Source organism: Panulirus ornatus, chromosome 31, assembly GCF_036320965.1.
Source record: "Panulirus ornatus isolate Po-2019 chromosome 31, ASM3632096v1, whole genome shotgun sequence".
NCBI classification, from domain to species: domain Eukaryota; kingdom Metazoa; phylum Arthropoda; class Malacostraca; order Decapoda; family Palinuridae; genus Panulirus; species Panulirus ornatus.
The window spans coordinates 3,553,808-3,580,000 of record NC_092254.1 but is presented as its reverse complement, the minus strand read 5'-3'; the positions used below and the strand labels follow the sequence as shown (position 1 = coordinate 3,580,000).

Sequence of the window (26,193 nt, the reverse complement as noted above, 5' to 3'; positions counted from 1 at the left end):
TATATATATATATATATATATATCTTACCTCTAGGTGTTGTCTGCTTGCTGTCTGCAGGAATGTATTTTGACAGTCGTACAGAAGGTAAGGGCAGAAAACCTCCAGTCAGGGGCATCACGTCCATGGTTACACTTTGCCGCACTCCACCCTCCAATGTTAGTACTCCTGTAATCATCATAACTTCTTGTAACTACTGCATTAGTTCCAGCACTAAATTACCTTACTATGATCAGCACTATAGGCAGTCTAAGAGCTCTTGTATAATGGTGTACTCACCTGCTGTTCTGCCACAGACAGCCCACATGGTTTGGTCAGCTAAAACTTCATACATGATTGAGTGTTGTGGAGCACTGCTCCCATCGACCTCTTTAGCAGAAGGCTTTGATGATACTTGTTGCAGCATAATATGTAAGTGGCACATGTTCCCTGCACGACACAGCTCAGATCCCTTGCTGGGCTCAACTCGTGCTCGGATGGTATACAAGGTCTGTGTTGCCAACAAAAATTAGAGCATTATTAAGTTTTTTCTTGAGGTAAGATAGCCTTGGATCATTTTATTAAGTTATGATGATCACACCTTACCTCCATATCTCATACTTACAGATTTAGGTTACACAAAACATGCAACATGCACAAGTCAATGCGGTATTTCACCTAGTTCAAACACCTGATACAGGTGAATAACCGAGTTTCTGGTCTGAGTTTCGTACTTTAGTATAAATGCGGACAGGTTTTAAATTAAATTCATCGTCAGCCTCTTGAACTGATACATGAACTTAGGTATAAATGTAAAAGTATATGTGTATGCTTTTAAATACCTCTTAAGAAATTAAAATAAAGAATATTAATTCATTTTAGGGAGAATAAAAAGATGTTCTGGAAGGAGGTAAATAAAGTGCGTAAGACAAGGGAGCAAATGGGAACTTCAGTGAAGGGCGCAAATGGGGAGGTGATAACAAGTAGTGGTGATGTGAGAAAGAGATGGAGTGAGTATTTTGAAGGTTTGTTGAATGTGTTTGATGATAGAGTGGCAGATATAGGTGTTTTGGTCGAGGTGGTGTGCAAAGTGAGAGGGTTAGGGAAAATGATTTGGTAAACAGAGAAGAGGTAGTAAAAGCTTTGCGGAAGATGAAAGCCGGCAAGGCAGCAGGTTTGGATGGTATTGCAGTGGAATTCATTAAAAAAGGGGATGACTGTATTATTGACTGGTTGGTAAGGTTATTTAATGTATGTTTGACTCATGGTGAGGTGCCTGAGGATTGGCGGAATGCGTGCATAGTTCCATTGTACAAAGGCAAAGGGGATAAGAGTGAGTGCTCAAATTTCAGAGGTATAAGTTTGTTGAGTATTCCTGGTAAATTATATGGGAGGGTATTGATTGAGAGGGTGAAGGCATGTACAGAGCATCAGATTGGGGAAGAGCAGTGTGGTTTCAGAAGTGGTAGAGGATGTGTGGATCAGGTGTTTGCTTTGAAGAATGTATGTGAGAAATACTTAGAAAAGCAAATGGATTTGTATGTAGCATTTATGGATCTGGAGAAGGCATATGATAGAGTTGATAGAGATGCTCTGTGGAAGGTATTAAGAATATATGGTGTGGGAGGAAAGTTGTTAGAAGCAGTGAAAAGTTTTTATCGAGGATGTAAGGCATGTGTACGTGTAGGAAGAGAGGAAAGTGATTGGTTCTCAGTGAATGTGGGTTTGCGGCAGGGGTGTGTGATGTCTCCATGGTTGTTTAATTTGTTTATGGATGGGGTTGTTTGGGAGGTGAATGCAAGAGTTTTGGAAAGAGGGGCAAGTATGAAGTCTGTTGTGGATGAGAGAGCTTGGGAAGTGAGTCAGTTGTTGTTCGCTGATGATACAGCGCTGGTGGCTGATTCATGTGAGAAACTGCAGAAGCTGGTGACTGAGTTTGGTAAAGTGTGTGAAAGAAGAAAGTTAAGAGTAAATGTGAATAAGAGCAAGGTTATTAGGTACAGTAGGGTTGAGGGTCAAGTCAATTGGGAGGTAAGTTTGAATGGAGAAAAACTGGAGGAAGTAAAGTGTTTTAGATATCTGGGAGTGGATCTGGCAGCGGATGGAACCATGGAAGCGGAAGTGGATCATAGGGTGGGGGAGGGGACGAAAATCCTGGGAGCCTTGAAGAATGTGTGGAAGTCGAGAACAATATCTCGGAAAGCAAAAATGGGTATGTTTGAAGGAATAGTGTTCCAACAATGTTGTATGGTTGCGAGGTGTGGGCTATGGATAGAGTTGTGCGCAGGAGGGTGGATGTGCTGGAAATGAGATGTTTGAGGACAATGTGTGGTGTGAGGTGGTTTGATCGAGTAAGTAACGTAAGGGTAAGAGAGATGTGTGGAAATAAAAAGAGCGTGGTTGAGAGAGCAGAAGAGGGTGTTTTGAAATGGTTTGGGCACATGGAGAGAATGAGTGAGGAAAGATTGACCAAGAGGATATATGTGTCGGAGGTGGAGGGAACGAGGAGAAGTGGGAGACCAAATTGGAGGTGGAAAGATGGAGTGAAAAAGATTTTGTGTGATCGGGACCTGAACATGCAGGAGGGTGAAAGGAGGGCAAGGAATAGAGTGAACTGGATCGATGTGGTGTACCGGGGTTGACGTGCTGTCAGTGGATTGAATCAGGGCATGTGAAGCGTCTGGGGTAAACCATGGAAAGCTGTGTAGGTATGTATATTTGCGTGTGTGGACGTGTATGTATATACATGTGTATGGGGGTGGGTTGGGCCATTTCTTTCGTCTGTTTCCTTGCGCTACCTCGCAAACGTGGGAGACAGCGAAAAAAAAAAAATAATAATAATAATAATTCATTTCTCTGAGTCAAGCTGTGGTACCACTCCACTTCCTCCAAGTTCTCTTCATACAAATTCACACCCTATCCAGCCTGTCTCATTCCAATTAAACTTAACAACCGTAATTTTATTAACATTAACTCCTATAATTTTATTAACATTAAATCTTATCTTTCTCCTTTTTCACACTCTCACAAACACAGATGCCAGCTTCAGCACTTTCTTACTTGAGTGTCTCACCACAGCCCTATCATCAGCAAACACCAACTAACTCACATCTCTGAGCAACTCACCTCCAAAAAAACTGCAGACCTGTCCCTCTGTCCAAGACACTTGCACTCAACTCCATCAACAACTTGTTCAGAAACAGTAAACAGCCATGGTAACATCACACACCCTGTCACAGACCTACTTCACCTGGAACCACTCAAACTTCTCTCAAATTACTCACATACACACACACACCTTACTCTCATGATAAAAACTCCTCATTGTTTCGAGTTGCTTTCCTCTCACACCATACACTCATAACACCTTCCACAAGTTATTTCTATAAACCTTATTACATGCTTTATCCAGATACATAAATGCCATATACAAATCCCTATTTCTAATTATTTCTCACATAGGTTTTTTTAAAGTAAACACCAGATCCATACATCCTCTACCACTTATGAAACCACATTGCTCCTCCCCAATCCGACACTATACCTGCCTTCACCCTCCAAACCACCACTATCCCACTGTGCCAGATACAGTATACTCTACAAACTTATACCTCTGTAATGTGGACATTCACTATTGTGCCCTTTGCCTTTATGCAATGGCACTAAACAGGCATTGCACTAATCCTCAGGCAGTCCTCGGATTAGTAAAATGAAATATATGATTTAAAGGGTGTATTCTCAAAACTGTGGTTGGTAATACTGAAGTAAGCAAGGGACCACAGTAATTAGCATCAATGGCAATTATCCATGTATACGCACTTATAAATTAATTTATCTTGGTTGTTAGTTTATGTATAAAAAGACTTACTGTAAATACAGAGAATATCAATAATTTTACTTGTATGGTACCATCCTTCTCATTATTTTACCTTTTTATATTTGGAGACAGAGATCATACAACTATTACATACTAGTTGTCCCTTTTCACTGGGTTAAATAAGGTAAGAAAACATTTTTGACATAACAGTAAATAAAGCATCAAGCTCTAAACACATGAACTTGACTGCAACACTTGCCTTATAATCTTGAAGGTCAAATGTACAAGTGTAGGTACGTGGCTCCTCTGGGAGTGGCTGTGATTGCTCATCTAGTGGCTGGTACTTGATCGTGAATTCCATCTTAATCACTGGTGTCCCTTCCTGTTCATAATCGACCTCCATACCCCACATATAACTTGTGGCTTGCTCTGTGCACACTACCTGCAATTAAAAAAAAAGCAATTTATGTTACAGTTGCTAGTGGTAGGAGTAATAAAGACATGCCAATATAGCAACAACACTTAAAGCACATAGTGCAAACCAGGGATACTGAAATTTTTGAAACAGAGGACAGCAGATAGAGTTAGAAAGAAAAAACAAGTGTCCAATACAAAGAAATTCCCTCTTAAAGAGATTTATGTATGTACATGATTACAGAAAATAACTCCATATGCGTTTGGCATTAGTGATACAACATATGCTGTATTAAAGGTACATGAAAAAAGGAGATACAGGAAGACTGTCAAAAATTAGGTTTGAATATAAAAAACTTTGGTTAATCTTACCAAGAAAATGTGTGTGCATGAATTATACAACAGTCAACTGTTCTTTCCATGCACTCAATACTTTGGCCACAAACCCACCTAACTTTTGCCATCGCCAACACACACTTGCCCACCTTCTGCAATCACCTTGTTTCTATATTTTGAATGATGTGAGGTTTAAGTGGTGCTCACTGCAGGAAAACCTAACATTATTAAGAATGAGTTGTGTAAGTTGAGTGTTGTCAAGTGTTATGTGTAAAAGGAGAGATTGTACGTTTGTGGGCAGAATGCCAGTAGTCCAAACGTGGGTTAAGCAGAAAGAGAAGACAGCTGTCTGAGTCAGAGGAATGCATCTTGACAACCACTGAAAAGCTGGCTCACTACCCAGCCATCACTAATCTTCCTCATACCTAGGCAGATAGTAATAGTGTTATATCTCCCTCATTGTTGGCTGCCTAATAAATACTACATACTCAGGTATTCTTTTATTACAAAAGTTTAATCAGAAAACTTGCTTTGAAGAGTGAATACCAGTTTAATACAAACTAAGAGGATCTTTTGAGAAAATGTTTATACATTTGACTTAAATAATGAGGAAAATACACACAACTTTTAACAATAAGAAAGTTTTACTTAAGTTTAAGACACAGCCAGGGAATGTGACTCACCAAAGATTGTGTGGGGGGATGGAGCGGTGTTAACTTGACCTGCTGTAGTGGGTCTAACACAGTTAACACTGGATCAGTTAGCTCAACTGCTCGAGTCACCAAGCCAGTCACTGTCACCTGAAAATAAGTTACAATTCAAGAGATATATTGATGAAAAATATTGTAAATATTGTAACGTTAAAGATGCACTTTACATGATCAGAGAGTAAGATTACTAACAATGAAAAGTGCGGTAATGATGTACATAAAATGATAAGAGCCTTAAAATAAAACAACTACAAAGGGTTTAACCTGCACAAACTTAGAAGAGTTGGCCGTGTGCAGTTTGTGAGCAGACATGAATGGTGGGATGAAGTGAACATCAATATCTAGTCGCTGGTCAATTATGGAGCTGCTGATGGCCACCTGGAAAGATAAATAAATAACTCAAGTCCCTAAAGTGCTTCTGATTACAAAAATCACAAAAATGATTATCTGTAAAACTGTAGGGAACAAAGAATTTTACCATTAAAATGGAAACAGGAAAATCTAAAGAATTCAGTAAAACTTAACACTTTTCTGTAATGTGGGACTGGATACATGCCATCCAAATATATAAAACGGTTTGTATGTTACTCCTTAGTGACCATTATTACAAGGAGAGAAAATTCTGATCTACCCTTTAATTTCTTTTGGTACGTAAATGATAATAAAAGTAAAACTAATTCTTGAAAGGGATGAGAGAACATTATGTAAAGTCAGAATGTAAATGAAAAACTGGAAGCTGTAGTTGACTTTAGGTACCTATGAGAGTAAAGATCAGTAGGGATGATAGTGGGAAAGATTAAGTTCAACACATTCATTTGAAGGAAAAAACTGATGTCCTCTGAAAGCTTTAGTGATGAAAAATTCAGTCATGAATGTACTGAATACATACATGCATGAAGACGCTTTTGTTCTAATTATGATGTATTAATGTGAAACCAAAATTTAAAAGGTCAAGATATGAAGAAAGAAAAATGAGCAATATAGGTAAGTAGTGTAATAGTCAGAATTAGGATGATACATAGAGTGGAGAATGAAGACATTCGATGGATATATGGTGTGCTGAAATCATTAGAAAGGAACATTTATGAAAGAGTTTAGGATGACATGGCCAAGCAGAATGTACTGCAAACATCAGTACAGTTGAAAGTACACAAAAGACAGTAGACTGCACAAGTGATGGTTTGTTGAAGTGAATGAAATGATTTGACCTACTGACAATTCACATAAAGTTGCTAGAGGAATTACTGATGATTGGAAGCAACAGAAGCATTTTACGTATGGAGACCGTGAATGTAGACAGTCACATGATGAATCAGTTTAGTAAGGATGGAGAAAAAAAAAAGCCCTTTTATAAGTGCAGAAGTTTGGGTTTTACTTTGACATTCTAGTTATGGGTTGAAGATGTGAATGAATGATTTGAGAGACTATCTGTACCTGGGAATTGAGGTAATGTAAGAATTCTAACATGAAGAAAAAATGTACAATGTCTGAAATAAGAGGCTTCAGATTTAGCTTTCCCTAACTTCACAGAATAAAATTCTTAATGTCTATAGAGTGCTTCTGATAATTGATTTATAATAAGGGAACAACTTTTAAGCAACAGTAACAGAACAAACTGGTAAGCACTATGAGGAGAACAATTTGGTAAACAATATAAGAAAACAATTTGGTAAACAATATAAAAAGAACAATTTGGTAAGTAACATTAAATAAATAGGCAGTCAGCAATAGCAGCAGAACAATTTGGTAAAACAAAAGGAAGAGAAAGATTTGGGAAACGAGTAAGGAAACGGACTGGTAACCGTAACGTGGAAAACAGTGGACGAGTAAGAAACAAAATATATACTAAATCTACCTAAGCACAATACAACTTTTATATGACTTTCAGGCATAAATTTACACTATATATTCTTTATTTTTCTGTGCATTTACATAATTTTTATGTAAATTTACTCTTTATAAACAACTTTATTTTACAAAACTTCACTAAATATCATCTTATCAGTCAATAATATTAATGATTTCTTATCACTTATATAAACTGAATACCACTAAAGTAAATGTTTATTCTAAAACTAAAAGTATTTTCATTAGTTGGAGTTCTTCGTAATGAGACTGAGGGAGAGGCCTTACAAAATAAACACATTATTGGATGATACACATGGATGGCTGAGGCATGCAAAATTACACAAATCCCATTGTCCAAATAACCAGAGTCACAATACAGGCAGTAAATAAAAAACCTATTGTAATTCAAAAGATAAGTTGACAAAGCTTGCCCATTACACGTACAGTATGTTCAACAGTTGCAGCATCCCTCTGTGGTCCTAGTTCAGCCAAGACAGTCAGCGGCACAGCAATGGAAGAAAAGGGTGACACCTCAGGCAATTCCACTTCCAATTCTCTCTCAAGTGTTTTGCTATTTTGGTCTTCATTATCACATTTCATGGACAAACCACGGGAAGTCCGAAGTTTCACCAATGTGCCCTGAGAGGGGAAAAATATTAAGTAATGGAGAGCAGGCAAATGCTAAATCAAGGTGTACAAGATAATGATCATGATAATTTATCTGTCAGCATTATCTTTAACCCCCTTCCTATTTACATGGGGTGGATAAAGTTCATACATATATCCTTTTGGGGAATGGATTTCATAACAGTATACTGGCCATCACAACAATACACACAAACCGATATGAATACAGAAATGAGATATGGTGGCCTGGCCTTGTGAGTCAATGGTCTCTTAACAGGTTATGTTCTGTATACATAGCTTGTCTGAGCATGGGAAAGTATTCAGTTATACTATGTAACAGCATGCAACACAAAGTCAGATAATGAGTGATGTTTCTCTAAACTTATTCCTACATATACAGAATGTTTGTAAGAATTTCTGATTAATGGTAATCTGCTAATAAAAACTGCATAATATTAATCAATAAGACAACCATTTGTGAAAATAATGACAAATAAAATATTGGATACTTCTTTTACCTTTGCAATATGCCAACTTCCACTGTGCACAGTAAGCACCATAGGCTGATGCATGCCTGCAAGAAGATCCCGATCGCGACGACCCAAGAATATATGTGGACTCTCACTCACCACCTCCAGACACAGAGGTGGACCCCCAACAGCCATCTTGCCACATATAAATTCCACCTTGTCTAAGGCTAGAACTATCTGGCATGCAGTATATCTACCCTTCTTTGTCACCTGCAAGATATGCTACAGTTAAAAGGATGTATTGAATGATGGTACTCCCATAAAGTGAGGCGCAGTGAAATACTTTACTTGAAGATTGATAAAACACATTGTCAGGTAAAGCATATTCCCTATACATCGGTTACAAATACTTCCTTTGCCGATACTTCAGTTTAGTATGTCATCTATCCATTCTCAAGTGAAGTTTTCTAGAAAATCTGATGAACTTTAAGCAAAGGTTATACTCTATTCATCCTTAAACAGAGTTTTTCCTGTTTCCTCTGCAAGTAAAGTATTTCCTTTATTCATACCATGTAAAGTGTAAGTGCTATGCTTATAGATGGAGAAAGGGCAAGCTTTAAGTTAGGATGAAATGAGAAATTCTAAGTAAAGTGTAAGTACTATACTTGTGGATGGAGAGATGACAAGCTTTAAGTGAGTGAAATGAGACCAGACCTTATAAGAACTGAGGAGAGGATCTACATAAGGATAACATCACTCTATGTGATACTCTCTAAGAGAATTATATTTCAAATTAATGAACTTTTACATTTCAGTTTCATATTACAAAGAAGTACTAAAAAACCTTGTTAAGAAGGAATAACCATAAAATGTGAAGATGTATCCTGGTGGAAAGGCCAAAACAAGTGATGAAGGGAAGCATTTGGTGATATATGAATGGCAACTAATTTTAAGGTGTGTTTTGACGGTGACAGCAAATAGCCTTAAAGAGATATGTTTATGTGACTTGTGTGACAAAAGAGGAATGTGGTTGTACCTTGGTAGAGAGGATGATGGTGTTGTGGCCTGGCCTAATGATCACATCATTAGCAAGAAGTCTGTCTTTATGGTCTTCCTTTACTATATTACGATCTACCTTGTAGAGTCCTCCCTGACTATCTCGCCGCCTGTCAAAAGAGAAAACTAATCAAAATCACCCTATATTTAGGATCTAAAAAACAAGCTCACTTAGGTATTTTGGTAATACTGACAACCTAACTGTGGGCCAATCAGGCTTCCTGTTGTCTGTCTTTCTCATGTAAACTAACAGACTTGCTTTTGATGACACTTAAACCTTTATAGTAGGTTGGAAACATCACCTGAGGACTTTGTGGGAATTGGAGCATGTAACAGAGGCAGAAGAAAGAGATTTGTCCTGCTTATACTCAAGATGTAGACTCATGTGGAGAGGCTGTGTCATGGGGTTGAGCTTGCTACTGTCAGTGTCTGCTCCATCTGATGGCACACTGTTGCGGTCAGCCTCTGTGCTGCTACTCCCACTTCTGTGGCAGGGATGTATAATTAAACAAGGGCAGTACTCTATACAATTGGATTTATGAAGTTGCCAACAATTCCATAATTCATTAGTATTACATCCTTTTCTATCTACATGATCTACATATTTGAATCAAGTGTAAAAGGCTTGCCAGTAATGACTGAAACTATAAATTTTTCTGAACATTAATGCATTTAGAATACAAAAAAATCTTTGCCAGGTATCCTGCCAGATATGGGACACATATAATTCAACCCTAAGACAAATATATACATTCTGTTTAATGCTTTATTCCAAAAGCATTTCTAGTCATACCATTCTAGTCATACATAGAATATAAACTGTCTGTCAATTTGCTTTTAAAAATTCAAGAGAAAATGAGATTCAAAATGCTGAAAGACTTTTCTTTGCAAAAACAAGATAAGATGAAAGTCCCTATGTTCAAATAAACTATAGAATCTTGTTAGTTTATGAATTAGATAGTAAGCCTTGAATATGACAGTATAAGAGGCTCCAACACCACCACTGAGAATTTGCTGTTTGCCAGAAACACTCAAAAGCTTGACCATGCTGACCACGTTGTCCATTACACAGCTCCTCCACACAACAGAAGCCTCTAGGTAAACTTGACTAGAGTTCTCCAAGTGGCATACATTTGTCAAGCTTGGCTCAGATTAAGGGACAGATGATATACTCACTGTTGCCAATGGGCAATTTTACTGCACTTCCCTAAGGCTTCATATGTTTCATTGCAGGGAATACTGGATTATAAGTGTCCTGTGAAGTATGGTGTCTGCAGACTTCACAAAAGTAAGTCCAGCACTCCCTACAATTAGATCCAAAGAAACTTGAAGAAAGTTTAATAAAAAGTTGCCAAATAAACACTTACAGTGAAAGCAATAAAAGTATATTTCATCCATTATTTTGAACCCAAGAGCCTTTAGTGAGATAATAGTAATTCATAACACCTATTCAACCTACATATGCTCACACGAGTTTAGCTGCAAACTGTGAGTACTGTGGCTCTTAATCAAACAGTAAATCAATCCATTTATGTGGTGGAAGTCATGGTGGAAGTCACTCATCCTATCTAGGCTAAAGTGTCTCTCTCTTAACAGGACATTCAATTGACTGATTTAAAAAAGTATTATGTACGATGAAACACAACAAACAAATAAAATTAATCTCGGGTAACATTTCAAGATTCAGCAATTACAATGACTGCATACATAGTCTCTACAGTAAAATTCTTTGAGAGAGAAATCCCCAACAAATTATCGAATCTAGGGAAATGGTACTTCATAAATGAGATAACCCTTGGTGAAGTGAGATCTGGAAGCACATTATAACAGATGGAGCATGAAAGAATATCTAAGCAGGATCATATGACACTTGCAAAGTGGTAGCTGACATAAGCCCCTTGCAGGAAATTCGGTCCATCAAGCTTTTTGGTGTCACTTTGGAGAATAAAACTAAGCTGGAAGGAAAACTATCATCTCTAGTTATCATATCTACACCCTTTATCAAATCAAGACATTTGAACTCTTTGCACCTAAGGATAAGAACATTGGTGCAAAGTTCATTCTCCCTAAACTAACCTATGCCACCCCTAACAGGTCTTTTTCCTTATCCACCACATAACAGGGGTTACTAGAAAAGGTGCAGAATAATTAGCATCCAGGGTCAACATCACTGCCTCATACACAAACTATCAAGATGTCCTTAATACACTTGAATTTCCCAACTACCCAACCATACCCAGAAGCTTATCCAACAATTCATAAAGCAGTTACAGCCCCAAGGAGGAATGAACAACTGGGTTGGGCGTAAGTCTACTGCCATGCCAAGGATTCGAACTGGCTCGTGATGACTCATGGTCAGTAAAGCTAGTTACATAACAGAGGACCATACCTGTGCACCACGGTTGATGACTGCTGCTTTCCAGGTTGCGACGAAGCACTGGATGAGCTTGTCTTTCGTTCTACTTCACTCGTTCGCTTGATGGTTGCATCAAAGTCTTCATGGTAGTGTTGCAACATAACATACACAGAGTCACAACTGTAACAAACATGGTGAAAAGTGGCAAAATTTTTCTTCTTAACAAAGATGTCTACACTTTCCCCAAACTTGCACAATCAGTTCATTTCATTTCAGTTCAATTTAACCATTCAATTCACTTCTAAAGCAAAATATGAGTTTCTTTTAAATTAATGTGTTTATTGTAGTAATGATAAACCAACTATTCACTCTTGTGTCACCTACTTTCCTTGACACAATAAACTGTAATGATACTTCATCCCACAACAAAGACAACAAAAATAGCTACAATATCATCTCTAATGAACTTAAAAAACTGCCAGCCTGTGAATCCATAGGAGGCAGCCTGCCACGGCTGCACTAAACAAAGTGAAATTTTTTTGGCTACTCAACTACCAGAACTGTATATAAGCAGTGTAAGTGTACTCTGCCTGGATTATTGCTGGATTCTTCTCTTTCATCAAAGTAACATCTCTAGGCAGCTGCAACTAACAAGTCTTCTACTAGTTGATGCTCCAGCTTCTCATTACAGTTTCCTAACCATCACCATCTTCCTCTGCTTTACCTCCTGCTCTCCTATCTTTACAAACTTTCATAACTTTCTTTAACTCAGTACTTACATGAAACTATGGCATCCTATCATCCTCAAGGGGTGATCTTTTACAAAGGAGATTCTAATGATATTGAGCAAGTCATTTCCCATCCTACTCATATTCATGACCATAGTAACCTCTCTTCCAATGCTTATGATTTGTTTTTCACCTCTAATCCTTCATGCTATAATAACAAAGTCTCATGCCCGATTGATTCATCTGACCACACTCTTGTAAATGTTTCTCTACTAACTGTAGCTCCTCCTTTCATTGCCCCCTTTAAACATCAATAATTCAAGCACCAAACTGCATCGTTATAACAAAAATATACTCACAAAGAATAGTATAAAAGAACATGCATCATGTAACAAGTCAGTTGGTGAATAAGTTGTTTGTTTACATTTATAGTGTGGTTGCATATACATAAATTTCACAAATTTTTCAAAGTTTCTGGGATATTTCACAATTTCCCAGCAAATAAACTAAATCATTCATTGGAAGGATGCAATTTTTCCAGCACACAAATAATAGATATACCTTACATCATCTGGTAGTTTGCTGAGGACCGCCAGCTCTACCTCAACTTCAGACTCAAGAATGATGCGACCCTCTGACACCAACTTGAGGTCACCCATCTCAAAAATGCGATCACTGGGTATAAGCAACACTTTCCCTGCAATGTTAGGCAATTAGGGCAGAAGGGGTGAAAATCATTGTAACATTATATTCATCCATCTGTATCCACCATGTAATCTCCAACTGTGCAGGAAAATTTCCTATACATCATCTCTGTATATCATCATCCTTGATAATATTCAAACAGTCAGTAGGTCCCTCTTTAGCCTTGTTCCCCAACTCTTTTTGCTCCTATCTCACTCTTGGACACTAATAGTGTCATTCTTTCTAGATCAATTTTTCCATAAGCCTAGATCATGTTAATACTCCATCTTTCACTTTGCAAGTACTTCTTTTTTTTCGTGCTCATTACCCAATCCCACATTAGCAAGGCAGCACCAGCAACAAGTGAAGAATGGCCTCATTCACTCACACCCCTTCCTTATATCTTAAATAAATCTAATTCTCATTTCTCTCTCCCCACTTTTCCTCAATCCATATTCTTTCCATTCCCAACATGTATAACCCTTGGTTTTAAACTCAAGTACCATCTGCTTTTGCCACCTCCTCGAACACTTTGCTTCTGTTTTAATCTTTTAAAACCTTATTTACATCACACTCAGCACTTCATTTCTTCAACAGGTCCTCATTACCCCAGCCATGCATTACACACCTACTATTTTCAGCTTTGTAAATACTCAAAACTGCAGAAAATGTTTTTTCAAAATAATCTATGGTGGACCGACTTTTATTGAATTTATTACACTGCAATCTTCTAAGAATGTGTAAACTGGAAAGATCAGTTATTTACAGACAACAAACTACTTTAAAAAATTAATTCTCCCTCCATATGCATGAATGTCTAATCTTTAAATTACATCATGTGTCATCACTGGGAACACACTGCACTATATTTCTGAATTAACAAATTCAGAATGCAAAAACATCTTCATGACTCCCTCCTCCATTACTGATCAAGGCACCTCATGACTGCTACTCTTAACTTACCAAAGCGCTATCATTTTCATAGTCTCCAGAAAATGTAGAGATAGACTGTCTTCTCAGTTTGTGAAAACAGCTTTCATGTCAGAAATGGTATGTTTCATTTGGCATAAAGTCATTTCTATGAACACATGAATATGATGGAACAGACAACAGGAGGAACTACTCCATCTTCTCTACCTCAAAGCTTACATACTGCAAAAAAAGGGAGAATTTCTAGCCCCTTGCACCTGCCTGTTTCAGTCTCCTATGACATGCAGAAGATATGTGGTTAATCACAAATCCCAAGGATATCTATCATATATCTCTTCTAAATCCATATATGCTGCACACATGTACTTTTTACCTAAACCTTTCTCCAAAATAACTAAGCACAAACATTTAGTCTACACTTCCTCTCCCTCCCTAAACCCATATTTTCAAGTTAACGTATCTATCTATACTTGTGAAGCCCTTTCCCTTTGGGAGCTTCCTGAAAGGGGCAGCCACAGCAAAAGAGTCTCCATAACTGGTGAACTACAGTGCCGCTTCCTAGCCTTTAGTGTGTCACCCTTAACAGGCCAGTGACAGAGGGCAACAATAGTGCAGCATTTTCAGAGGCCCCTATCAATGTCCCTACCCACTATTTCTACCTAACATATATATTTAATGTTCCAACATACTACTTCTACCTAATTCTCCCACCTAATGTTCTTACCTACTACTTCTACAAAATGTTTCCATCTATTGCTTCTGTCCAATGTTCCTACCACTACTTCTATCTGTTGCTCCTATCAATTTGCAAAATGGCAAGGCTAGCTCATAACACTCAACACAGGAAAATTTAGGTATGAAGAATTAGTTGTTCGAGTTGAGTGTTGTCAAGTGTTATGTGTGACACGGAGAGATTGAATGTTTATACACAGAAGCTAGCAGCTCGAGTGGGAGAGGCAGCAAGAAAAGACAGTTACCTGGGTCAGTGGAGTGAAACTTGACAGCCACTGAAGTGCTGGCCCATGATGCAGCCATCATTTACCCTCCAGATACCCATGTGGGTAGTACCAATAGTAAATTGAGTTAATAAATACCAAAAATCAGGAAATCTTATCCAGAAATTCTAAGATCTAGAGGCCCCTCCTAGAATTGAAAGGGCTTCTCCTGATACCCTATGATAAAAAAATACTAATAAACCTATATGTAGGTCTAAGGGAAGGTTGAAGAGTGGCAAACCCGAAAAAATTAATGAGATGGAAGGCTTTTGATTCCTCTTGCTGACTGACAATAAAATCCTGCAATCATAACTTGAGATAGTAAACAAAACCTTACCGTCCTTCACATTCTGAATGGCATCAATCATCTTGGCAAAATGCTGCTTCCTCACTTCTGTCCCAAGAACCACACTCCCAGCCAGCTGTGCACATGTCCTGATATACCTATTTTGGAGATATATGCCATAATGTCACATAAAGATAACTAATGCATTAAGGTAATGCCTCATAATAGAAATGAAAGTACTGGAATATGACAGAGAGAAGCACTGTGATGTTTTATTATATGCCTCTAATAAAAAAAATCACATAGTCTTTAATAAATAAATCTACAGTGATGAATGACAGAAGTGAACCAGGTACCCACTCACAGTTGAGTGAACTAGGAACAAAACCTCCTAAGGCAGGTATAAGCGGGATTTAAACCTAAACAGTTAAACTTAGTATAATCAAGGGCTCAAACTATTCAAATAATGTATGGCATCGTAATAAATCTGTTACAGCCTCAGATGAGTTTCCACAAATGGCAGTTGAGTTTCATGTTTCCAACAAAAACTAGGAAGACCAAAACCTCAATTCATTAGTATGTACCCTTAAAGTTGTTAGAAAAAAGTTAAACACTTTCAAATCAGAAAACTGTCATCAAAAGAAGTACAGTACCAACAGTCTCAGTTCACTGCTGAATGTTTGCATCATATACTCTTAAAAACCTAATTTTACCATAGTTCAATCATATATATTTTATTATATTTATTTTGCTTTGTTGCTGTCTCCCGCATTTGCGAGGTAGCGCAAGGAAACAGACGAAAGAAATGGCCCAACCCACCCCCATACACAATGTATACACACACACGTCCACACACACAAATATACATACCTATACATCTCAATGTACACATATATATACATACACAGACACATACATATATACCCATGCACACAATTCACACTGTCTGCCCCCATTCACTCCCATCGCCACCTCGCCACACATGGAATACCTTCCCCCTCCCCCCTCATGTGTGCGAGGTAGCACTAGGAAAAGACAACAAAGGCCCCATTCGTTCACACACAGTCTCTGGCTGCCACGCAATAATGCCCGAAACCACAGCTCCCTTTCCACATCCAGGCCCCACACAACTTTCCATGGTTTACCCCAGACGCTTCACATGCCCTGATTCAATCCACTGACAGCACGTCAACCCCGGCATACCACATCGATCCAATTCACTCTATTCCTTGCCCTCCTTTCACCCTCCTGCATGTTCAGGCCCCGATCACACAAAATCTTTTTCACTCCATCTTTCCACCTCCAATTTGGTCTCCCACTTCTCGTTCCCTCCACCTCCGACACATATTTCCTCTTGGTCAATCTTTCCTCACTCATTCTCTCCATGTGCCCAAACCATTTCAAAACACCCTCTTCTGCTCTCTCAACCACGCTCTTTTTATTTCCACACATCTCTATTACCCTTACATTACTTACTCGATCAAACCACCTCACACCACACATTATCCTCAAACATCTCATTTCCAGCACATCCACCCTCCTGCGCACAACTCTATCCATAGCCCACGCCTTGCAACCATACAACATTGTTGGAACACTATTCCTTCAAACATACCCATTTTTGCTTTCCGAGATAATGTTCTCGACTTCCACACATTCTTCAAGGCTCCCAGGATTTTCACCCCCTCCACCACCCTATGATTCACTTCCGCTTCCATGGTTCCATCTGCTGCCAGATCCACTCCCAGATATCTAAAACACTTTACTTCCTCCAGTTTTTCTCCATTCAAACTTACCTCCCAATTGACTTGACCCTCAACCCTACTGTACCTAATAACCTTGCTCTTATTCACATTTACTCTTAACTTTCTTCTTTCACACACTTTACCAAACTCAGTCACCAGCTTCTGCAGTTTCTCACATGAATCAGCCACCAGCGCTGTATCATCAGCGAACAACTGACTCACTTCCCAAGCTCTCTCATCCACAATCATATATATATATATATATATATATATATATATATATATATATATATATATATATATATATATATCTGGGAGTGGATATCTGGGAGTGGATCTGGCAGCGGATGGAACCATGGAAGCGGAAGTGGATCATAGGATGGGGGAGGGGGCGAAAATTCTGGGAGCCTTGAAGAATGTGTGGAAGTCGAGAACATTATCTTGGAAAGCAAAAATGGGTATGTTTGAAGGAATAGTGGTTCCAACAATGTTGTATGGTTGCGAGGCGTGGGCTATGGATAGAGTGGTGCGCAGGAGGATGGATGTGCTGGAAATGAGATGTTTGAGGACAATGTGTGGTGTGAGGTGGTTTGATCGAGTAAGTAACGTAAGGGTAAGAGAGATGTGTGGAAATAAAAAGAGCGTGGTTGAGAGAGCAGAAGAGGGTGTTTTGAAATGGTTTGGGCACATGGAGAGAATGAGTGAGGAAAGATTGACCAAGAGGATATATGTGTCAGAGGTGGAGGGAACGAGGAGAAGAGGGAGACCAAATTGGAGGTGGAAAGATGGAGTGAAAAAGATTTTGTGTGATCGGGGCCTGAACATGCAGGAGGGTGAAAGGAGGGCAAGGCAATAGAGTGAATTGGAGCGATGTGGTATACCGGGGTTGACGTGCTGTCAGTGGATTGAATCAGGGCATGTGAAGCGTCTGGGGTAAACCATGGAAAGCTGTGTAGGTATGTATATTTGCGTGTGTGGACGTATGTATATACATGTGTATGGGGGTGGGTTGGGCCATTTTCTTTCGTCTGTTTCCTTGCGCTACCTCGCAAACGTGGGAGACAGCGACAAAGCAAAAAAAAAAAAAAATATATATATATATATATATATATATATATATATATATATATATATATATATATATATATATATATGATGAGAGTAAAACCCGTTTTTATAATGAGATCCGCAAGAATCTTTATGAATGCTTTCAGTTTTTTTTTGAGCCACTACAATAATTCATTACTGATCATTTATTGCAAAAAGTAGGGTAATCAGTTAAGACCTGTATCACTATTCACTTTCTACCCTTGCAAGAATGGTGCTTCCATTGCACATGATCTACAATCCTTCTCTCTGGCAACACCTCAAGAAATATCAATAGCACATCACAAAGTTTACCATTTCTCCTTCCCCACAGCCAATTTTACTAAATCTAAATCCCTCCATAACGTTCAGTTTTCTAAATTCATAGTGACAGCATACTGAGAATGCCCATTTCTTCTGTAAACAATATCCTTATTGTCCTTTATATTTACTCTCAACATTTTCTTCCTACAAACATCAATGCTGGAACTTATCACCATGCTCATCTCATCTAGTATGAGATTATATCTTTAGTAAATGTTATGGTTCCATTTTGACTGCAATCTATACAAACTTAATAAGTCACACCACTATACCTCCTTTTCTGACAGAATTGTCTCACCTTTCTAAATCATCAGTGGCTAGGTAGCATTTGGCCAGGTTGAGGTGAGTCTGAGCAGCTAACAGCAGCCAGCTCTCCTCCAGGAACATAGTCAGCTGATCAGACAAGAATGTTGCTGCTTTCTGTGGCTCTCCCTGTGCCATGTAAAAGGTAGCTAAATCTCTGCCAATGAGACGGGCTGATCGGATGCGACCAATATGTTTGTATGTGCTAATTGCAACTTCAGACAGATCCTGTTCAGGGGCAAAAATGCACAACATATACGAAAATACTCGCATGTAATGGTACATAATTTCAGTTCCTTTAAAAAACATCAACACCTGTACCCAGGGAGGTCCAATCCAAAATTCTTCTTTAAGTTTAATCTACAGTACATATAATCATATAATCAACCTTATCTGCAAACAAATCCTTTTCATGCTAAACTTTCACACACAAATAACAGAGCATTGTGTAACAGATATTCATTTAATGAACACAAAAAATATTCATTTAATATAAACAACTAGCTACCTTGCTAATGTGGAAAATGGCAATAATGTATGATAAATATACACTGTATATGACATTAAAAACAAAAACTGAAAAAGAGATCCATCAAACGCAGAAGAAAAAGAATCATAAAATATATCTGCCATCATCTTTGTTAAAATTCTCTAAACCTGTTGTGTACTGCCTGCCATTATTTGCATCAGTTCAGTCTCAGTCACTCTTGGTTTAGCTATCTCCTACATGTATCTCGAGAACATTTTAAAACTATCTATCTATCTATATCTCTGATGCCTGTTCCTTCCAGGAACTCCATTAATTGGATGGCCAAGGCAAAAGAGTCTCTAAGATGAGAGAGAAGATAGATTGTATGTTTGTGAAAAGAAACCTGAACGTTCTGGCTCTGAAGGAAGTGACGCTCAAGGGTAAAGGGGAAGAATAGCTTGGAAATGTCTTGGGAGTAAAGTCAAGGGTTGGTGAGAGGACAAGAGCTAAGGAAGGAGTAGCACTATTCCTGAAGCAGGAGTTGTGGGAGTTTGTGATAAAATGTATTTTGGGAGCACCTGAGTAAGTGTCAGAAGTTTTGACATACAAGACCTAGTGTTAAATGATGTTGATTTAAAAGTGAAAGTAAATGTTGTGGCAGCTGAGAGCATAATGGTGAAGAACTTGTGAAGTTGTGTTGAAAAATACTGGTGATTGGAAATACCCGGGTTAAAAAGAGGGATATACACAAGTATGCATATGTGAGTAGGAGAGATGGTCAACAGATATTATTCGATTATAAATCTTCCCCACTTCTACTTCATGATATTTACCTGCAAAGCTATTTGCATTTTTGTCATTTACATACTATCATTAATATACACTTAGTTTATGACTACTTCTACATAAAAGCACTATCAGAGTACCTTCAACACTGCTTGAGTACTTCCAATACTACTTAAGTACTTATAACACTGCTAATAGGTTTCCAACACTTTAGGAGAGGTGCTGGATTCTACATGAACCATCCTTTACGTTTGATAAATAAGGAATCTACATTTCAAAAAGGAAATTGTACTTTAATTTTCAATTTTTCCTCATCTTCCATTTACCATGCTTATTTTCCTTTTATTATTATTTCTTTGTTACTAATCCTCCTCCTCAAAGATCAGTAATTCTGTTTCTTCTCATTTAAGCTGAAAGAAAATTCAAATTGGCAAAAAGTACTTAATCAAAAACGTTAGTGGACACAAATCAATCTGAGACAACTTAGCACAAAAAAACATACAAGAAAATGTTTCTTGAATGCCTGAGGAGATGATAGAGAATCCTTCAGTCGAGTCATGGGTGTGCCCTGGGATAGCAAATTATCCTGAGGTTTATCATGGGCATGTGGGTCATTCCCCATACCATACACCAGAGAGATGACAGTATGCAGCTGTGCACTATCTGTTGTACTGCCTGGCATCAATCCACACAGTGTTCCTAGTTCCTGTAACTGTAAAGCAAACTATCAGCAATCCATAAAAATCAGGCTAATTGCAAAAAATAAAGAAGTCAGAAATAAAAGCAAAGGTACTAACAGATGTAATGAAGATGATCATCCTTAATAAGATAAATGAATCAAGGCATGTAAAAAAGGAAGGGTCTAAAAAATATAACAGTATCATAGTACATAATATTTTCCTCACAAGTTGATGCACTGTCACAACTAATCAATCAATAAATCGATCAAGAGGAAAAATAATCAAAATTGATCAATCATCCACCTAATAAAGAAAGGAGAGAGTACCTACCTATGATGAGATTCTTCACAGGGCTTAGCTAGCATGGAACAGTTCTTACCAACCTATAAGTATCTCCTAAGAGATTTTGCCAAAAGACAAGGAAAGTGTGAAGTAATCACAGTGCATCGTGCTTGAAGAATAATATTGTCTCTCTTTACTAACACAATGATTACATATTCATCAATCCTAACTACATCTTGAAGTAACTTCAACCATGAATCAAGTTTCCTTTTAAATGTTTTTGTAATTGTTCCATGCACGTTTCTTTTTTCCTGGTAATACAATGAGGTCTCTATATATTTTGCATTATCAGAGAGAGACCATGATGTTATGTATGGGAAATGTAAATCATGCAAAAGAGACATACTTCCAGGACAAAATGCAAGGGCTCTTGCCTATCTTTGTTTGATATATTTTTCGTAGGTAGTAGTAGGTAAGCAATCACTGACCAGGGGGTATATTACAGGTACTACCCACCTGGGTGTTGGAGGGGTTAATGATGGCTGTTTCATGAACCAGCACTTCAGTGGCTGTCAGTCTGCACTCCTTTGACCCAAGTAGCTGTCTTTTCTTTCTGCCTCATCCACATGTGGACTGTTCACTATCACAGTCTCTCCTTGTCACACATAACACTTGACAAACACTTAACTCACAAAACTCATTCTTCCTAATTAGTTTTTCCTGCATGATTGTCATGCACTAGCCCTGCCTTTTGACAACAGATAGAAGTAGTACATAGAACATTAGACAGGAGCACTGGGCAGAAACATTTGGTTGAAGTATCATGAAGAAACATTAGTTAGCCGTAGGTTGTAACATTTGGTAACCACATTAAGTAATAGTAGTTGGTGGGAACATTTGGCAATAGCCTCAAAAAATACTGCATTAGAATTGCCCTCTGCATGTGGCCTGCTAAGGGTGAGGCACTAAAGGTTCATTAGTTATGGAGACTCTTTTGCTATGGCAACCCCCTTGAGGGAGTTACCAAATGGAACAGGCATCACTGATACAGTGAGATATATAGATAGTTGGATTCTTTTTTTGGCTATCCCTGGGGATAGGGGAGAAAGAATACTTCCCACGTATTCCCTGCGTGTCGTAGAAGGCGACTAAAAGGGAAGGGAGTGGGGGGATGGAAATCCTCCCCTCTTGTTTTTTTATTTTTCTAAAGGAAGGAACAGAGAAGGGGGCTGGGTGAGGATGTTTCCTCAGAGGCCCAGTCCTCTGTTCCTAACGCTACCTCGCTGATGCGGGAAATGGCGAATAGTATGAAAGAAGAAAAAATATCTTTTTGGTACATCTAATATTACTTGCTGACCCTGTTTCTTCCAAGTTGAAAAGCCTTTGCAATTGAAAATGAAGTTCTGAACCTGAACTCATTTAGTTTTGTTTAGTTATGAACCTATATCATTCTCTAGCGCCATGAATATTTGATATCTTTGAATGTCCCTCTACCCTCTCTAATACAGCAATAGTTCTATAATACTTTAGTCTTCCAGCATAACACCTTTTCTGCACTCAATATCAGCAACATTATCAGCCTTGAATACCTTATCGTTGAATGTTTTCCACATTGTTCTGGTGGCTGTTGGCCACTCCTATGCCTCACTAAGTTACAGATATAATATCTTAGATGCTACCAGGAAATTGGAAATGCCACTCTATTATCATCTTTCCCACCTCCTCTGCTCATTTGGTGAGCTTTGCCAAGGTTCGACTTTTCCCACTCATTTCATTTAAACACTCCCTTTTCACGTCAATTCTGCATATCAATATAAGTTTCATGATTCATCCAAATTCGTTGCACCTGGCTGTCTGGACCAAGTAACATACAATATTCATCTCATTTTGCCTTTGTTAACCACCTGCATAACTAAATAAAATAAATAAATAATGTTAATTGGATTTAAGTGGCCATTCTCTTGGAAATATAGAGGTGAGGTGTCACACATATTACAGAACTGGGAGGTCATGACAGTCACAAGTTCTATTTATCTATCCATCTATCTATCTCTGACTCCTGTTCCTTTCTGGAACCCACTCAAGGGAGTGGCCACAACAATAAAGTCTCCGTAACTAGTGAACTTCAGTGCTGCTTCTTAGTTTTTAGTGCCTCACCTTTAACAGGCCACTGACAGAAGGCAAGTCTAGTGCAGTGTTTACAGAGGCTCCTACCTAATGTACCCACAAATCATTTCTACCAAACACTCCTACCTAAAAGTTCCTACCTACTGCCTCTACTGCAACTACCATTTTGCCAAAAGGCAGGGCTAGTGCATAGTGCTCACTACAGGAAAATCTAGAGTTACAAAGAATGAGCTGTGTGAGTTAAGTTTTGTCAAGTGTTATGTGTGACAAGGAGAGATTATATGTTTGTGGACAAAATGCCAGTAATCCATGAGTGGGTGAGGCAGAAAGAAAGGACACCTACCTGGGTCAGAGGAGTGCAACTCGACAACCACTGAAGGGGGTAAATGTCTTGGGTGCATTGAGGAATGTGTAGAAAGAGAGATCACTGTCTTTAAGGGCAAAGAGGGGTATGAGACAAGGCCTTAGATAAAAATGTAAAGGATAAGCTAAATGTTTTGGAAATTAAATATTTGAGAGCAATATGTGGAGTGAGCAGGGATGATCAGATATGAAATGACAGGGAAAGAAAAAGTTGTGGTAGTAAGAGGAGTAAGAAGTAGCACTGGAAGTCTCTCGTGCCATGGGCACCCGCATGAGGGAGTTCCAGTTGGAACAGGTGTCAGAGATATAGACAGATAGAGAAGAGTACGTAAGAAAAGGCTGAAGTGGGTGTGCTGAAATGTTTGGAAATATGGAAAGGATGAGTGAGAAAATGATGACTAAGAGGGAATGCATGTCAAAAGTGGAAGGAGCAATGAAAACAGGAAACCAAAGAGGAAATGGAAGGGTGGAGTGAAAGATGCTCTGAAGGCATGGGGCGTGAACATGGAGGGTGCAATGCATGCAAGGGACAAAGCAAGTTGGAATAATATGGTCTACATGGGATGACATGCTGTTAATGGGCTGAACCAAGGCATGTGAAGCAGAGGGAACCATGGAAAGGTCTGTGGGGCCTGGTTGTGGAAAGAGAGCTTTGGTTCCAATGTATTAAACCAGGCAGCTAAAGAACAGATGTGTGAATAAGGCAATTTTTTTGTCTATTCCTGGCACCACCCTGCTCATTCAGGAAATGGCAAAAATGCATAAAATAAACTTGTTTTTAGTAAAAGACAAAGGTAGAACATGCACCTCTCCTCTGTTTAAGGATTAAATGAAAACTCATATCTTGTATGTGACAAAAGAGAATCAAAACACCTACCTTGTCCCTGGCATAAGCCCACAGTGGTGCAGTGTGGTGTGCATGAGCGTCAGTAGTTGACGGGTCCTTGAAGCAATGCAAAGCATCAATGACTTCTAGGCATGACAAAACACCCCAGCATGACACTCCTCCTGGGGCTACTGTGACATCCAAGATCTTCAATTCTCCAACTGTATTCTGTAAGAACATCAGTGCACGCGATGCCACCTGTAACAGCAAAAAAGTTAAGCACAACATAATTTGATTACAAAAACCATCATCAATAATAATACAGGTAATGTAATGAGTATAAGTATATTAAATGACAAAACACAAAATCATTTCAAAAGGAGGACAAAGAATGGAAATAAGGCCTATAAAAATTATCTGGAAACTGTATTCATATATGTCTCACTTGTGAACCACATCTTATTCATTATTACAAAACAATTATTAGACATAATAACACACAGGAATTTCTTACTTGCCTCCCATGGTTTGTTTAGTTGGAAAAGCAAGGCACACTGCCTCTGGAAGAGATAGTTCCGAAACTCAAGAAGGCTGATGTCCTTGCTTTGGATCTTGCCTTGAATGACAGTGTCTAACTCTGAAGTCAGATGCAGCCCTTCCCACTTCTCACATGCCTGGCTGAAGATGCCTAACCATGGGGGAGAATCTGAAATAAGATCATGGATAAAATGAGCTTAAAGAGTGATTCTTGCACATATAAGAACTTTAATACTAATATAAAGTCTAACGTAAAGCAGATGATGTAGTAAGGCTGAATGTAAAGGCAAAGAACAAGGTATCAAAGGTGATATCATACTCAAAATATGGCAAGACACCAGGAGGGGTTTAAGTAGCTGAGAATTAATGGATCTAAGAATACAGAGGTATGCTGATGTACTGCACAGTGGTACACCAGTGTAGGATACAGTGGTATACCATTGTAAGAATACAGAAGCACACAGGAATTTACATCCATCAAGCGAGACTATCCAAAATGACAATGAAATGCCAAATGACAAGATCGATGTATTGCCTGGTACTTTCCATAAAGTCAGATGTATTAGAGGTGAATCCAGAAACCACATCAAGCAAAAGAGGAATGGTATAAGGTATGTACTGTCAGCAATTCAGATAATTTAGGGAATTATAAGTAGGAGAGCCAGATGAATGGAGTGGATGTAGAGAGGCATGTATCAATGTGGATCAGATACTTTTCATGACAACAGTTATAAGAAACATTTGGTAGAAACAAATCATGAAAGTGTTAAACCCTTAACTCATTAATTAGGTTTCATTTCCACCCTGTGAAATTCAAGCCTTTCAAGTTGTAAAGAAAATCTATCCAGCCTTAGAATTTCCGAGATATTCATATAATAATGACACAAAAAACTTTAAATGTATATTTGGTCCACTATCATCACTCTGATAATGCATAAAAGTTTTGGAAATATTACAGCATAATATGCTAAGAGTGTCGGAGGAAAGGCCTGAGGGGTCAACTGAGTTCCCAATATGCACAACTTACCATTACCTATAGTGAACCAATCATCATCATGTTTTATCTAATATGCTAAATAATTCTTTGCAATAGTCAATGTAATTAATTGATATTTTTTTCATAATGGCAAAATTTAAAGTCTGTAAAATTACCAGCTGCAATAGTCAGATGCAGGTGCTGGCAATAATGTCTCCACTTGTTAGAAACACCTTTACTTCCTCATCTTGGTCAAATCTTTCACTCTGCACATGATCTGATGACATATCATTATCATCAAGTAATTCATGATCATCTGCCTGGTCTTCCAAATCTAGCCTAAAGCTGCCCAAGATCTTACCATAAACTTGTGAGAAAGGGCTGTTACCGGCAAAGCTAGAGGGCGACTGACCACGGAGAGAAATTCTCACACAATGCCATCTCAGTGACCATCT

At 38.4% G+C, this 26,193-nt stretch overlaps 1 protein-coding gene across 4 annotated transcripts in view; it reads right to left on the bottom strand.

The window, feature by feature from the left end:
* SIDL (SIDL trafficking protein particle complex subunit 10) overlaps window positions 1–26,193 on the bottom strand; it is a 40,072-nt gene that overhangs the window by 5,683 nt on the left and 8,196 nt on the right. For all 4 annotated transcript variants that reach the window (XM_071680378.1, XM_071680379.1, XM_071680380.1 and 1 more), the window contains exons 7-22: window positions 24,744–24,931; window positions 24,277–24,483; window positions 20,450–20,659; window positions 18,688–18,920; window positions 15,286–15,392; window positions 12,901–13,036; window positions 11,645–11,791; window positions 9,558–9,740; window positions 9,236–9,365; window positions 8,248–8,469; window positions 7,547–7,741; window positions 5,519–5,632; window positions 5,228–5,344; window positions 4,054–4,236; window positions 278–488; window positions 29–166 (exon numbers count right to left, since the gene is read on the bottom strand). In XM_071680378.1, coding sequence (XP_071536479.1) covers window positions 29–166; window positions 278–488; window positions 4,054–4,236; window positions 5,228–5,344; window positions 5,519–5,632; window positions 7,547–7,741; window positions 8,248–8,469; window positions 9,236–9,365; window positions 9,558–9,740; window positions 11,645–11,791; window positions 12,901–13,036; window positions 15,286–15,392; window positions 18,688–18,920; window positions 20,450–20,659; window positions 24,277–24,483; window positions 24,744–24,931 — 2,721 coding nt within the window. The remainder of the gene's footprint in view (window positions 1–28; window positions 167–277; window positions 489–4,053; window positions 4,237–5,227; window positions 5,345–5,518; window positions 5,633–7,546; window positions 7,742–8,247; window positions 8,470–9,235; window positions 9,366–9,557; window positions 9,741–11,644; window positions 11,792–12,900; window positions 13,037–15,285; window positions 15,393–18,687; window positions 18,921–20,449; window positions 20,660–24,276; window positions 24,484–24,743; window positions 24,932–26,193) is intronic.